Source organism: Brassica rapa, chromosome A02 (assembly GCF_000309985.2).
Source record: "Brassica rapa cultivar Chiifu-401-42 chromosome A02, CAAS_Brap_v3.01, whole genome shotgun sequence".
NCBI lineage: Eukaryota > Viridiplantae > Streptophyta > Magnoliopsida > Brassicales > Brassicaceae > Brassica > Brassica rapa.
In genome coordinates, this window is record NC_024796.2 from 29,516,424 (window position 1) to 29,528,791 (window position 12,368).

At 37.3% G+C, this 12,368-nt stretch overlaps 3 protein-coding genes across 5 annotated transcripts; all 3 read left to right on the plus strand.

Annotated features, from left to right (window-relative positions):
• The first annotated feature begins 438 nt into the window (after positions 1–438).
• LOC103854897 (sphingoid long-chain bases kinase 1) lies at positions 439–5,152 on the plus strand. Its single transcript, XM_009131864.3, has 9 exons — positions 439–677; positions 840–1,446; positions 1,538–1,897; positions 2,026–2,119; positions 2,234–2,271; positions 2,749–2,895; positions 2,988–3,087; positions 3,652–4,589; positions 4,670–5,152. Exons 2-9 carry the CDS (start codon positions 1,009–1,011, stop codon positions 4,814–4,816), a joined length of 2,262 nt encoding a protein of 753 aa, XP_009130112.1. The 5' UTR covers positions 439–677; positions 840–1,008; the 3' UTR covers positions 4,817–5,152.
• A 232-nt stretch (positions 5,153–5,384) lies between these two features.
• On the plus strand, positions 5,385–6,157 carry LOC103854898 (ferredoxin-thioredoxin reductase, variable chain). Its single transcript, XM_009131865.3, has one exon. It carries the CDS (start codon positions 5,520–5,522, stop codon positions 5,985–5,987), a length of 468 nt encoding a protein of 155 aa, XP_009130113.1. The 5' UTR covers positions 5,385–5,519; the 3' UTR covers positions 5,988–6,157.
• A 4,114-nt stretch (positions 6,158–10,271) lies between these two features.
• LOC103854899 (high mobility group B protein 7) lies at positions 10,272–12,352 on the plus strand. 3 transcript variants are annotated; one of them, XM_009131866.3, is made up of 8 exons: positions 10,272–10,540; positions 10,683–10,765; positions 11,200–11,251; positions 11,330–11,455; positions 11,539–11,593; positions 11,679–11,723; positions 11,798–11,884; positions 11,963–12,352. In XM_009131866.3, the coding sequence occupies exons 1-8, from the start codon at positions 10,398–10,400 to the stop codon at positions 12,101–12,103; spliced, it is 732 nt and encodes a 243-aa protein (XP_009130114.1). In that variant the 5' UTR covers positions 10,272–10,397; the 3' UTR covers positions 12,104–12,352. The 3 variants fall into 3 exon arrangements, with proteins under 3 accessions (XP_009130114.1, XP_033140474.1, XP_009130115.1); XM_033284583.1 differs by having other exon boundaries at positions 11,930–12,301; XM_009131867.3 differs by lacking the exon at positions 11,798–11,884.
• The last annotated feature ends 16 nt before the right edge of the window (positions 12,353–12,368 follow it).

Here is a 12,368-nt window from a genome sequence, read left to right on the forward strand (position 1 = left end):
CTTTCTTATTAATTTATAGCTTTTTCTTTAGAATAGTAGTTGTTTGTGTCTCGTGTTCTTATAATAATATAAATAAATACATGAGCAAATGATTTTCAAAAGTATGGGGAGATAGTATGTTTAACGTAAAAAAATTAAGAAACAACGGTCATGTTTTATGTTCTAAGTTACTGTCGTAATCTTATCTTATCTTAGATAACCTTCACAATAAATGGTCCTCCCTATCATTAATGTGTACAGTACATAATTGAATCAGATTAATATACCTAATTAAAATTAGTAACGGGAATATTAATTTTTATCTCGAAATCAAAGAGGATAAAATATAGAAACAAAAAGTCAAATTTTAAAACTAAAATAATAACGATGAAAGAAATAAAATAAAAATCTTTTAAAAATAAAGAAATAAATAAATAAAGAAATAAAATAAAATAGATTAAAATATTGGAAATAAAAGTCCAAAAAAGGCTACGCAGTGTGGAAATAAACCCGAAAAGGAGGAAGGATGGGGCCATAGCCTTTCTGCTGTGGAGTCGTTATCCAAATCGGAAGCGAATAGACTCGACTCATCTCCGCCATCATCACCGTCTTCTTCTTATCTCTCTCTCTCCGTCGCCAGACGCTTCTCAGATCCTCCGATCCGGCAGCGTTTCATCAATCTCCGCCTAGAGACCAAGGTAAGGAACGAAATAGCTAAGCAGCTCTCTCTCTCTCTCTCTCTCTCTCTCTATCTCTCTTGCTACGATTAGTTTCCAGATTCGTTAATCGAAATTTTGATTGGATTACGATCAAATGCTTCTTCATATATGAATCGATCATTGGTACGAATCTTCTTTCAGGAAGGAAAGCTTGCGAAATCGCGTAATCGAATCTGATAACGTAGCTAAGAGTTTTTCGACGGTTTGGATTAGGAATGGTTTCGCTGCCATCTGTGTGTTGAATCGTTTGTTTGTGTATGCCTCCCGATCAGCGAGTCTCAGGGAACCACAGAGAGATTAGCTTAACGATATGCAGAACAGTGGTGTGAATCGTACTCCTTCGTTAAAAGTAGCCATCCCTCAGGGGTCACAACAGTCGCTTAGGCGTTTAGGAGGACTCTGCTCTCAGATAGCCACGGGAGGATCTCAGCAGTCTTCCCCCGTTGTATTCCCCGAGAAGCGGAGCAAGAAGGTGAAGGCGTCTTCTAGACGCGGCGAGATTAGTACTGATCATCCAGAGGTGAAACCGAAAGCTGATGAGCATAGGATTGATATTGGTGGAGGAGGGGATGAGAAGTCTGATTTGTTAGGTAGTCTTGTTTACTCAGGGAAGCTTTTGTTAGTCAAGAGAGGGAAGGATGCAACATCTGCAACTGACGTGTTTAACAAGAAAGCAGTTGATGCAAGGCTTACTAGGAGGGCTTTGGTTTGGGGCTCTAACGTGCTACAGCTTGATGATGTTGTCTCGGTATAGTTTTCTCTTGCTTCTTGGAGTAAATGGACTTGCAATGTACTCTGTGTTAGTAAACTTATATATGTTTTTTTTTTAATTTTTACAGTTGACATACAATGTGGGTCTCAAGCATTTCACCGTTCATGGTTATCCAGTGGGCAAGGGTTGCTTCACGAAACCAAAGAGAAGCCGCAAAGATTTTCGTTTCATCGCACCTACGGTAGAAGAAGCAGTTCAGTGGGTGGCTAGTTTTGCAGATCAGCAGTGTTTTATCAACTGTTTGCCGCATCCTTTAGTCTCGAAGAAACAGGATTCGTCTGAATTGTTTTCGGTTCCTATCGATACTCCTCCTGAGTTGGTCTTCAGGTGTAAGAGTGCACCTAAGATGCTTGTCATATTGAACCCTAGGTCAGGGCATGGACGATCTATCAAAGTTTTCAATGATGTAGTGGAGCCAATTTTTAAGGTAACCTTATCCATCTTTTTGTTTTATTTGGATGTTGTAGTTGTAGTCTGCATCATGACATATTATGCAACTTTCATAAAATAATTGCTTTTTGTATATCTTGTGTGTGTTTTTTTAAACTCTCACAGCTGGCCGGGATTAAGATGGAGGTTGTCAAAACAAATAAAGCGGGTCATGCGAGAGAGTTGGCTTCCACTGTCGATATTAGCTTATGCTCAGACGGTATCTATGCTTGGTTCTTTACTGAATGATATGGTTTACACATATCAGCTTCTGATATGCGTAATCCATCTTACATTTCTACTATTACTTATGAGATCTTGGTAATTCTTCCAGGTATAATTTGTGTTGGAGGTGACGGAATCATCAATGAGGTGTGATAGTTAACTTTTCTAAACTTTGCTCATTGGTTTATACTTTCTTTAGGAGTTAAGTTCGAGAAGTGCTGTTCATAATATTCCAAACTACTTTTTTCATAATATTCCAAACTATTTTTTCTTATCTGCTTTATTACTTGCTGAATTGCCTTGCCTCTGAACCAATTTATGTATTGAACATAATTTTACTGGTTTTTTTCAGCGTGCTCGTGCCAGTTTGCAAGCATGCTGAATCATGTTAAGACTTAAGAGTTTAGTAACTCTTATTCTCCGGAGCTAGGGCTTTGGGATGTATCTTATAAGGAATTACTTGCTCGAATGAAACACATGCATAGTTGATTTTTTGTCCAATGTTGAACTCTCTAGGTTGATTAAGATGCATGGAAAATACAGCCTTTGATGTTAACCTATCCTACATTCTATTTACTTCGAATGAACTTTTATCTCATTGCCTGCCCCTTTCCAATGTTGCAGGTTCTTAATGGTCTACTTACTCGAAGTAATCAGAAAGAAGGGGTTTCTATCCCAATTGGAATAGTTCCTGCTGGCTCTGATAACTCGTTAGTTTGGACTGTTCTTGGTGTTAGAGATCCTATTTCTGCAGCACTCTCTATTGTGAAGGTACTTTTAGCTTATATCCTGTTGGTCCCTGGCTTGGTTTATCCTGCCAGCAACATTATTTCTCAGCTCTAAGGAATTTTTTGTTGGTTTAGGGTGGCCTAACAGCTACTGATGTCTTTGCTGTTGAATGGATTCATACGGGTGTAGTACACTTTGGAATGACTGTTTCCTACTATGGTTTTGTTAGCGATGGTAAGTGAGAATACCTGTGTGGATTGTCTTGTTAGAGCTTCCATTAATGAACAGTATATCTGGTGTGATCAGTTATTATGTATTCCCACCTTCTTTGCTCATTCCTGTGTCTGCAACTGTTTGTATCTTTCATGCATTTTAAAGGATAATCTATTCATTCTTCCTTAAATATCTCAACTGCCACAATGGGAACACTCTATTGACTCACACTTTGCTTGCTTGTCATAGCATTCTGCAAGATTGTCAGAGTATGCACTACTCTCTTCAATGATGAATTTAGAAGCTGAAAATTGCTTAGTTCTTGTAGCATACTGTGGTTAAAATAAAACACAATGAATTCGTCAAAATGCTGGAAATCTCTCTCTAGTTCTCTTACAGTTCCGACTTGTGTTTGATATATTAGTTTGAGTTATGGATGCTGTTTCGTGTCTGACAGAATGATTCTTTCTGTGAAGTATTTCTCTTGCACATACCAGTACTTTCATGCATATAATATTCTTCGACTTAACTTTTCTATACCTAATATTCATGGGTTTTAAACTTTCTTTCATTGTTTATTTGCAGTTCTGGAGCTCTCTGAGAAATATCAAAAACGCTTTGGTCCTATGCGTTATTTAGTAGCTGGATTTCTCAAGTTCATGTGTTTGCCAAAGTATAGCTACGAAGTGGAATATCTTCCAGCGCAAAAAGAGGATGCAGAAGGCAAAACTAGTCTTGAAAAGGAAGTTGTTGATGTGCAAGATCTCTACACGGATGTAATGAGGAGATCAAGCAAAGAAGGATTACCTAGAGCCTCCAGTTTATCAAGCATCGACTCTATAATGACCCCAGGCGCAGGCGAACTAGACAGATGTAGCAGCACACATGCCAGCGCCGAGCCATCTGAATATGTTCGCGGAATAGATCCTAAAATGAAGCGCATGTCCTCTGGCAGAAGAGATATGGCAGCTGAGCCAGAGGTTATTCATTCTCAAGGACAGTCAACGACCCCTAATTGGCCAAGGACAAGGTCAAAGTCAAGAACAGATAAAGCATGGATGGGGTTAACATCCGTGCAGGATCCTCCTCCAAATCGATGCTCCTGGGGAAACACCGGTGCTCACGACAGAGAAGATATTTCATCTACTGTATCCGACCCGGGTCCGATATGGGATGCGGGACCCAAATGGGACAGTGAACCATCTGCTTGGGATGTAGAGAACTCGATCGAGCTGCCAGGTCCTCCAGAGGATATAGAGACGGGACTGAGGAAGCAAAGCGTGACACCGAGATTCGAAAATAAATGGGTTGCTAGAAAGGGACATTTCCTAGGCATCATGGTCTGTAACCACGCTTGTCGGACCGTGCAAAGCTCTCAAGTGGTGGCTCCCAATTCAGAACATGACGATGGTACAATGGACATGCTCTTGGTTCACGGGTGTGGGAGACTGAGGTTAATTAGGTTTTTTATCCTTCTGCAAACCGGTCGACACCTTTCGCTTCCTTATGTTGAGTGTGTAAAGGTAATCTTTTTTATTCCTTGTGCTAGAGTAAGCCTAGACGAGAGTGTGGTTTGATCAAAATGCATTACAAATTGAATCAGGTGAAGTCGGTGAAGATAAAGGCGGGAAAACAGACGCATGACAGTTGTGGTATAGACGGAGAGCTGTTTGCATTGAATGGAGAAGTGATATCGAGTATGCTACCGGAACAATGCAGATTGATCGGTAATGCTCCTGAACGACATTAGTAGTTAATTAAAATCTCATCAAATTATGTGGATGGAAGGAAAGAAAGAGGGAGAGTCCAGGTGGTGTCTATAGGATTCCTTTTTTGGTGGTGGTTTTTGTTCTGGTCGGCGGCGTCAGTAGCTTTGTGATAACGAGGAATAAGATTGAGAGTATGAAACTGTGATCACCATCCTTCCCTTTGTATATTCTTTTGCCCTTTCTCAATGTGTGTGTTTGAATATATATAGATATGTACTAGATCACATGTGTTATCCAACAATTGTTCGTGTGTTTCGCTTGAATATGCCAACACTGACAGGTTTATATAATGGGTAAGGCCGGTTTAGTTATATGTATACTACCTGTAGACGCATTTGATCATACAATGGCTGTAATCTCATTGTGGACATGTGTATGTCAAAGCCACTGACCATTTGTAACATATGAAAAATATCAACTTTTATTCTGCAGAGCATCCATCAGCCGCACGTTCCTGATCCTGTAAAATTTTCGCATTTGTCTTTTTCCAAAGGACACGTGTGTTCTTCATTTTCTTAGTATTCACTCTTATCCATTTAATTTCCTAAACCTTTATTAGTGCATCACTTTTATTACAGAACAGAAGAGAAAAAACGAAACAGTTGTTTATTTGTCACGACAGATCGATTCCCACTTTCCCAAATCTTTCTTCCAACACACAGATTCTCCTCTCGGCACTCAGATATGAGTAGCCTCATCGCTTCATCCGCCACCGTTCTCCCTCCGTGCGGCCCCACGGCGCTCAAATCTTGCATCGTCTCACCTCTCGCCTCCCAATCTCGAACCAAACCCGCGAGCTCGAGAAGAGCTTCAACCATGACGGTTCGATGCGACGTAGCTACCAAAACAGCTGATTCGGTGAACGCTGAGGAGACCGAGCTGTCGGAAGAAGAAATGGAAGCGAAGGCGAAGGTTGGATCTTCGATCAGAGTGACTGCGCCGTTGAAGGTTTACCATGTGAACCGAGTACCGGAGGTTGATTTGGAAGGGATGGAAGGTAAGCTGAAAGACTACGTGGCCGTGTGGAAAGGGAAACGAATATCAGCTAATCTTCCTTACAAGGTTGAGTTCTTTAAAGAGGTTGAAGGTCGTGGTCCTGTTAAGTTTGTTGCTCATCTCAAGGACGACGAGTTCGAGTTCATCGATGCTTGATGATGTGACAACAAACGCAGATTCTTTTTCTCTTCTTGTGTTTGGTGAAGCCTGGGAATGGAGAGAATGATTTGTATGTACTGAGAATACTGATGTATGTGTGTGTATACCTTTAGCAATCATATACATAAGCATCTCTTCACTTTCCATTGTTATTATTAATTCATCCATTGCCTTAATCTTGATAGATAGTTATCATCTAGGATTGGAAGGAACGAAAAGGTGGATCTTTGTTAGGTTGTGATTGTTTCAGACTCTTCCTTGTCAAGATCAAATTCCAACTTTGGGGGAAGTTTGCAATTGAGACTAGCTACTAGCATCACTGAAATGTAGAAAAAGGTTGGATATTGATACATGTATGGACTTGATCATCTTAGATTGGTATTGATATAGTTCATAAGGAGAATTTTAGGTTGTGATTGATTATAACTCTTCCTTGTCAATATCAAGTTCCAACTTGGGGGTACTAGATTTGGAGTTTGCAACTGAAACTAGCTAAGCTTTATTGAAATGTAGAAAAAAATATTGGGTCTTGATCATAATGGTATGGGGCTGACTCAGGGTTTTGAGGATCACAATGATTCTACTAGATTGAGACTTGAGACTGTAACATTGTCTCATGGCCTCCATGCAGTTAGATCGTCCGTTATTATCAAAGCCAAAGTTTCTACCAGTCCAACGTTGGTCCATGATAATTGTTGAAACATTGTATATTTTCTTTACATAAAATCTGGAAAATTATTGACAGGGTCCATGATAATAAGATATGTATCATCTATAAGCAATAATCACATATTATTGATTACATGTCCATTGCCCAACCCTCTGCTTTTTAATGTGGATTTGGTTCCAAGGGGAGTCTTTACAAATACTAAACCTGATTCTTACTAAGTTAACCATAAGAGCTTGGAAGGCTAGATCATCCCGGGTTAGCTGCTTGTCACTTTTATCTTTATCTTTGCGTTGGCGAAGCAGAAATATCTTATTTGCTCTAACTTTGGTGCGTGTGTGTCTAGAGAGAGACAGAGGGACACAAAGATAGAAGCCATATGGGTTGGTCTTCTAGCTGTTCTTTTATGAGTACTAGAGTTTATGATATTTAGAAAGAGACATGTTTTGCTATTAACACATCCAAATAAAATTTTTGTGGTTTCATCTTCGATTTTCAATCTTATGTTTTACATTCTTCATTCTATGAGCCAACAAGCAGTTGTTTGGACATGTACTATGTCCTTCGATAAGATCCATTAAATTAGTGAATTCAGCCCAACAAAAAAAAATACTAAAAAATATCTAGATGCTTTCTTCTATAAATAGACATGAACTAGTTTAAAGAATAATCATTCATAAATACATAAAATCGGCATAGAATTATAGTTTAGAGATTTGTCATCTTAAACACTCTTCTTAACAAAGAATTCTAACCGATTTGGATACAATTTTCTTTATAACTAATCGTGATTCTTATACTAATTATCTTTCAAATAATTTACCATCAGCTTAATCTTGAACTCGGCGAATACAGATTCAACCATTTTAAAGCAAAAAGAATAAATAAAAAATTTCAATTCAAATCTTAAATATATGAGTAAAATTGTTCCAAGTTTCACTTTGAAGAGAGTTTCTTAACCTTAATGTAAGTTGATGTAGCTGATAGATGCCAAAGGAAATGTAAGACATTTAAAGAAGAGGAAGAATAAAGAAAAATACTTATGGAAATTAAAGACATAATAGAAACAAAACTTGGAAAAAGAGGACATTCTCTAAAAACTGCAATAAACCCAACCGACTATAGATTACTTGAGAAGATGAAATTGCCAAAACCATGCAACGGTATTCATCAACTACCTAATAAAACAAAACTATCCCTTTGTGTAAACATAAGAAAATACAAAACAATTATTTTCTGATATAATTTTAATTTTTTTTTTAAATGAAATTGACTGTGAAGTAGCAAACCCATGCCTCTGCTCTGCGTTACGTTAAGAGACAACGACCATACGTGGCTAATGGCTTTTGCTATACAACTTACCCTTGTACACCTTCTACGTATCCTCCTCTTTTATTCCCAGACCATGCTGTTCACTTTCGTTTGTCTCTTTTGTAGATTTAGATTCTCTTCTTGGATCTTACTTTTTTCTTTTCAATTATGTCATTATTGACCAGAATATTCTAGCTAGTTTAAACAATTTGTATGTACTTAACACGATATGAAACCCAAAAAATACAATCATTGATTCAAATTTTGGCTAGGATGTAACTTATATTTCCCATGGACTTGAGATGCATGTGTTTTGTGGCATTAAACATTACGTTTGGTGAACAGTATTATATGTCAAAGTTTAACTCCACACCTGCAATTCAATGCCTGGTGAAACTGTATAGTCTTATAGTATGCATGTGATTCTCTGCAGAATGGATGTAATAATCATAAAGTATAAATAAATAAATAAGCGAGACGTCAACATCAATTCTCCCTCTTGGTACAACAAAGAGAGATATACTGCTTTTTTTTATAAGTAGTCTTCCTCCTCCACGTTTGACTTTATTCACACTCTTTTCACTTTGCAGCTCTCCCTATTCTAAGTTTCTAACATTCGACCCCTCTAGAAAAGAAGAAGAACAAATGGGATGCATGGAGCTAGGGAAGAAGAAGAAGAAGCTGATAAGGCGCATTTTGTGGAGAATCAGAGCAGAGATTAAGAAGATGAGATCACCAAGAGACAAGAATAAGACTAGCTTCAACTATGATCCTCTTAGCTATTCTCTTAATTTCGACTCTCCATAAACCGAATATACGTCTTCTTTTCTCTATATCAGCTTGTGCGATATTATATGTATGTTTCTAATTCTAGGTATGTTGTTTTCTTCTTCTATGACTATGTATTAGGTTTATATTAACATATTGTTTAAGTTCATCATCTTCCCTAAATCTAATGTTCCAGTGTATTAGGTTTCTATTAACATATTGTTTAAGTTCATCATCTTCCCTAAATCTAATGTTCCAGTGTACTAGGTTTCTGTTAACATGTTGTTTAAATTAATCAATATCTACTGTTTTACTTCTTTAACTGAAAATATAAAATTATATAGTTTGAATGATATTAAACTGTAATCGTTATATAAAATGTTTATTTTTCATTATTGAGGTAAAAAGTTAGTCTATAATCTCCCAATGATATCATACACTGTAAGAAACACAGAAGAGAGAGAGTTTCCACACATAGTCACCTATCTAGTCATGTTGACCGAAGATTCATTTACCAGTAAAAAAAATGAAGAGAGAATTAAGACAATTGAACCATTAGATATTCCGGAAAACCCCATCCTAACTTGGATTATAGTCCTATAGATATCTACAGTGGTCTTCATAGCCAATTAGTCTTTACATGTCTATATAGTCCTATAGATATATATTTAAACCAAAATATTAAAAAGGGTACACTAGACTCGAAAGAAAGAGAGAGAAGAGAAAAGGTCAGGGGTCTGAGATTCTCTGAGGTGGGCACAGGAAGCAAGAAGTGGTAAATTCACCTTCCCATCACCCTAAATCCCTAAATGTCTTCTCAGTTCTGAAACACCCCACATGGCAATCTTACTTCACAGCCTTTTTCAGATCTTTACCGTTATGCATACACACGGTACTAAATTTACTATTTTTATTTAACCACGTTTAAATCTAAAATTAGTCATGTATGGATAAGAAAAAAACATGAAAGTTATGTTTCTTATCATATAAGTTTTGTTTACTGGTCTTAGAGTAGTTTACTGGTCTTTTAGCTATATAACACTATTTATACTTACACTATGAAATAGATTTAACAAATAAAAATGAACCAGTTATCCATAATAAGAAAGATGTTTTAAAGTCGCACAAATTTTCTGAAAAGTTTGAAAGCAGCAGTTCTTGCTTTCTTCTCATTTCTTTTGACATATTATTATTTTTTAATGTTGAAAAATACCCCACTAATAAAGGCCCTCTTATATTCAATATAGATTGGGCTAGATCATTTGAAGATGGCAAGATGCATTGGATACTCTCGAATTTTATAGATAAATGGGCCTTCTAGCCCATCTATTTTTACCGCGAAACCCAAATTAACAAACGAAAGAGAGACCGCGAACATTAAATATCAACAATAGCGAATCTTGACCGTCCATTAGCATCCTTACACAAAACCAACGGTCAATAGCTCGCCAGCTCACAGATCCGTGCCAAAACTCAAAACAAAAGTTTTTTTTCCGCGGGACTTACATTGGCGCCACAACTTAACGAAAACGAGTTTCGTTTCCCTCTCATCACTCCCTTTTTCTACTCACTGTGCTCCTCCGAAACTTTCTCATCGATTCTCTCAACCTCAACAAAAAGATTATATTCTCTCCTTCCGATCTAGAAAAAAAAAGAAAGAGATGGCCGGTGGTCGTGGATCTTCGAAATCAACTGCGCCCAAGGCGAGGAAGAGAGTGGAAGCTGAATCCAAACCCGAAACCACTAACAATAACAACATCAATACCTTGCTTCGCGCCAAAGATGGCAGCGCCTTTGCTAAATGGTAATAATCATTCTTCCTAAACCGAACTAAACCGAAGTATATATATAGTTGATGCTAAACCGAACTAAACCAGCTTAATTTACATGTACATTGTAACCAATCTAAATCAATCTAAACCGGCTAATACAATATGAATTTACAGTGAAGGATGCAACAAGAACGTAGCTGTGGCGCTTATCAGTATGCACGATTGTAGCCTCGACGCTAAAATTCGAGTCAATCTCGGTAAAATCTATCTCTTTCCTTTTCCAGATCTTTCGGTTTATTATCGTTAGTCCGGTTTGGTTATTTTGGTTTACAAATTAAATCTAATAAAAGTCCGGTTTAGCAATCAGTTAGTTCATTTTTTAGAAATTCAACCGAACTAAAATGAAGTTTTCGAATTTTCGGTATTGGTTAAAGGTTCTGGTAAAAAAATTGAATACTTTTGGTTAAATCCGGTTCAATCGGTTTGGAATTTGATTTTATCTGAGTAATGATTAGCCGAATCAGTTAGTTCAGTTTTTAGGAATTCTACCGAACTGAAACGAAGTTTTCGATTTTCGGTATTGATTATAGGTTCTGGTAAAATAAATCGAATACTTTTGGTTAAATCCGGTTTGGAATGTGATCGTAATCTGAGTAATGATTAGCTTCTTCTCTCTTTTTGATGTTATCAGAAGCACAAGTTGTTGAGACACAAACCGAGGCTAAGAAGAAACCTGTTGAGAGGTTAGCCTTCTTTTCTGATTCTATCAAAATTGCTTTCTATATTGGTTGAGTTCTTGATTATTGTTTTGGATTATTCAGGAAGAAGTCAACATCTGATGAACCTAAGGCAAAGAGACTCAGGAAGGCCAAGGATGATAGTAAGAAGAAGAGCTCCTCTTCCTCTAACAAGCCCAAGCGACCTCTCACTGCCTTCTTCATCTTCATGTAATCTTCATCAATCCTCACTTAAATCTTTTATTTATATTATACTGTTAGAGATGATGCTGATGCTGCCTTTCACTTTGCAGGGCTGATTTCCGCAAAACTTTCAAAGAAGAGAATCCTGACGCTGGCGTTAAGGATGTAAGAGTCTATAACTAAGTTTGTTACTTTACTTGCGTAGTACGCCAGAGTTTTGTATGATTTAATAGTCTATATGGTTGTGTAGGTTGCAAAGCAGGGTGGTGAAAAGTGGAAGTCTTTGGATGAGGAAGTGAGTTTGCTTTCTTCCTTTGAGTTTCATCATTGTTGTGGTCTTAACTCTAGTTTTGTTCTTTGACCGTGTAGGAGAAGAAAGTTTATTTGGATAAAGCTGCTGAACTAAAGGCAGAGTATAACAAGTCACTTGAGAGCAGCAACGATGCTGATGAGGAAGTATGTTGTTTCATTTATTAATAGTTTTGTTTTTCCTTTTTGCTTGAGTATTAAGATGATATATGGTCACACTTTCAGGAAGCTGATGATGCTGATGAGAAACAGTCTGATGAGGCTGAGGAGAAGCAAGCTGATGATGAGGAGACTGAGGAGAATGAAGCTGAGAAGAAAGAGGCTGAAGGTAAAGAAGAGGAAGATGAGATTTTGGATGACTACTAGATATGTTTAAATCTTTCTTTGGTTTAATCTCCAATGTAATGGATTCAACTCTTTATCCTGTGACGGTGCATTGTAAATTTTAAACTTTCATTAGTTATCTTAAGATGGTTGTGTGAGCAGCATGTGAGGTTTTTGACTTTTTGTAGTTCACTCCTTTTTTGTTTAGACAAGTATTGAAGATCAATGTTTTTAGTTTCACCACTGTCGTAGAACTGAAAGCTATTGTTTGTTCTTGTCTTAGCGCTTTAATCAATTATATGTTGTC

Excerpts from the sequence above, each read along its gene's own strand:
- LOC103854898 (XM_009131865.3), top strand. The coding sequence starts at position 5,520 with ATGAGTAGCCTCATCGCTTCATCCGCCACCGTTCTCCCTCCGTGCGGC.
- LOC103854899 (XM_009131866.3), top strand. The coding sequence starts at position 10,398 with ATGGCCGGTGGTCGTGGATCTTCGAAATCAACTGCGCCCAAGGCGAGG. Across the intron at positions 10,541-10,682 it reads GGCAGCGCCTTTGCTAAATG|TGAAGGATGCAACAAGAACG; the intron begins GTAATAATCATT and ends ATGAATTTACAG. Across the intron at positions 11,252-11,329 it reads AAGAAGAAACCTGTTGAGAG|GAAGAAGTCAACATCTGATG; the intron begins GTTAGCCTTCTT and ends TGGATTATTCAG.
- LOC103854897 (XM_009131864.3), top strand. The coding sequence starts at position 1,009 with ATGCAGAACAGTGGTGTGAATCGTACTCCTTCGTTAAAAGTAGCCATC. Across the intron at positions 3,088-3,651 it reads CTATGGTTTTGTTAGCGATG|TTCTGGAGCTCTCTGAGAAA; the intron begins GTAAGTGAGAAT and ends GTTTATTTGCAG. Across the intron at positions 4,590-4,669 it reads CTTATGTTGAGTGTGTAAAG|GTGAAGTCGGTGAAGATAAA; the intron begins GTAATCTTTTTT and ends AAATTGAATCAG.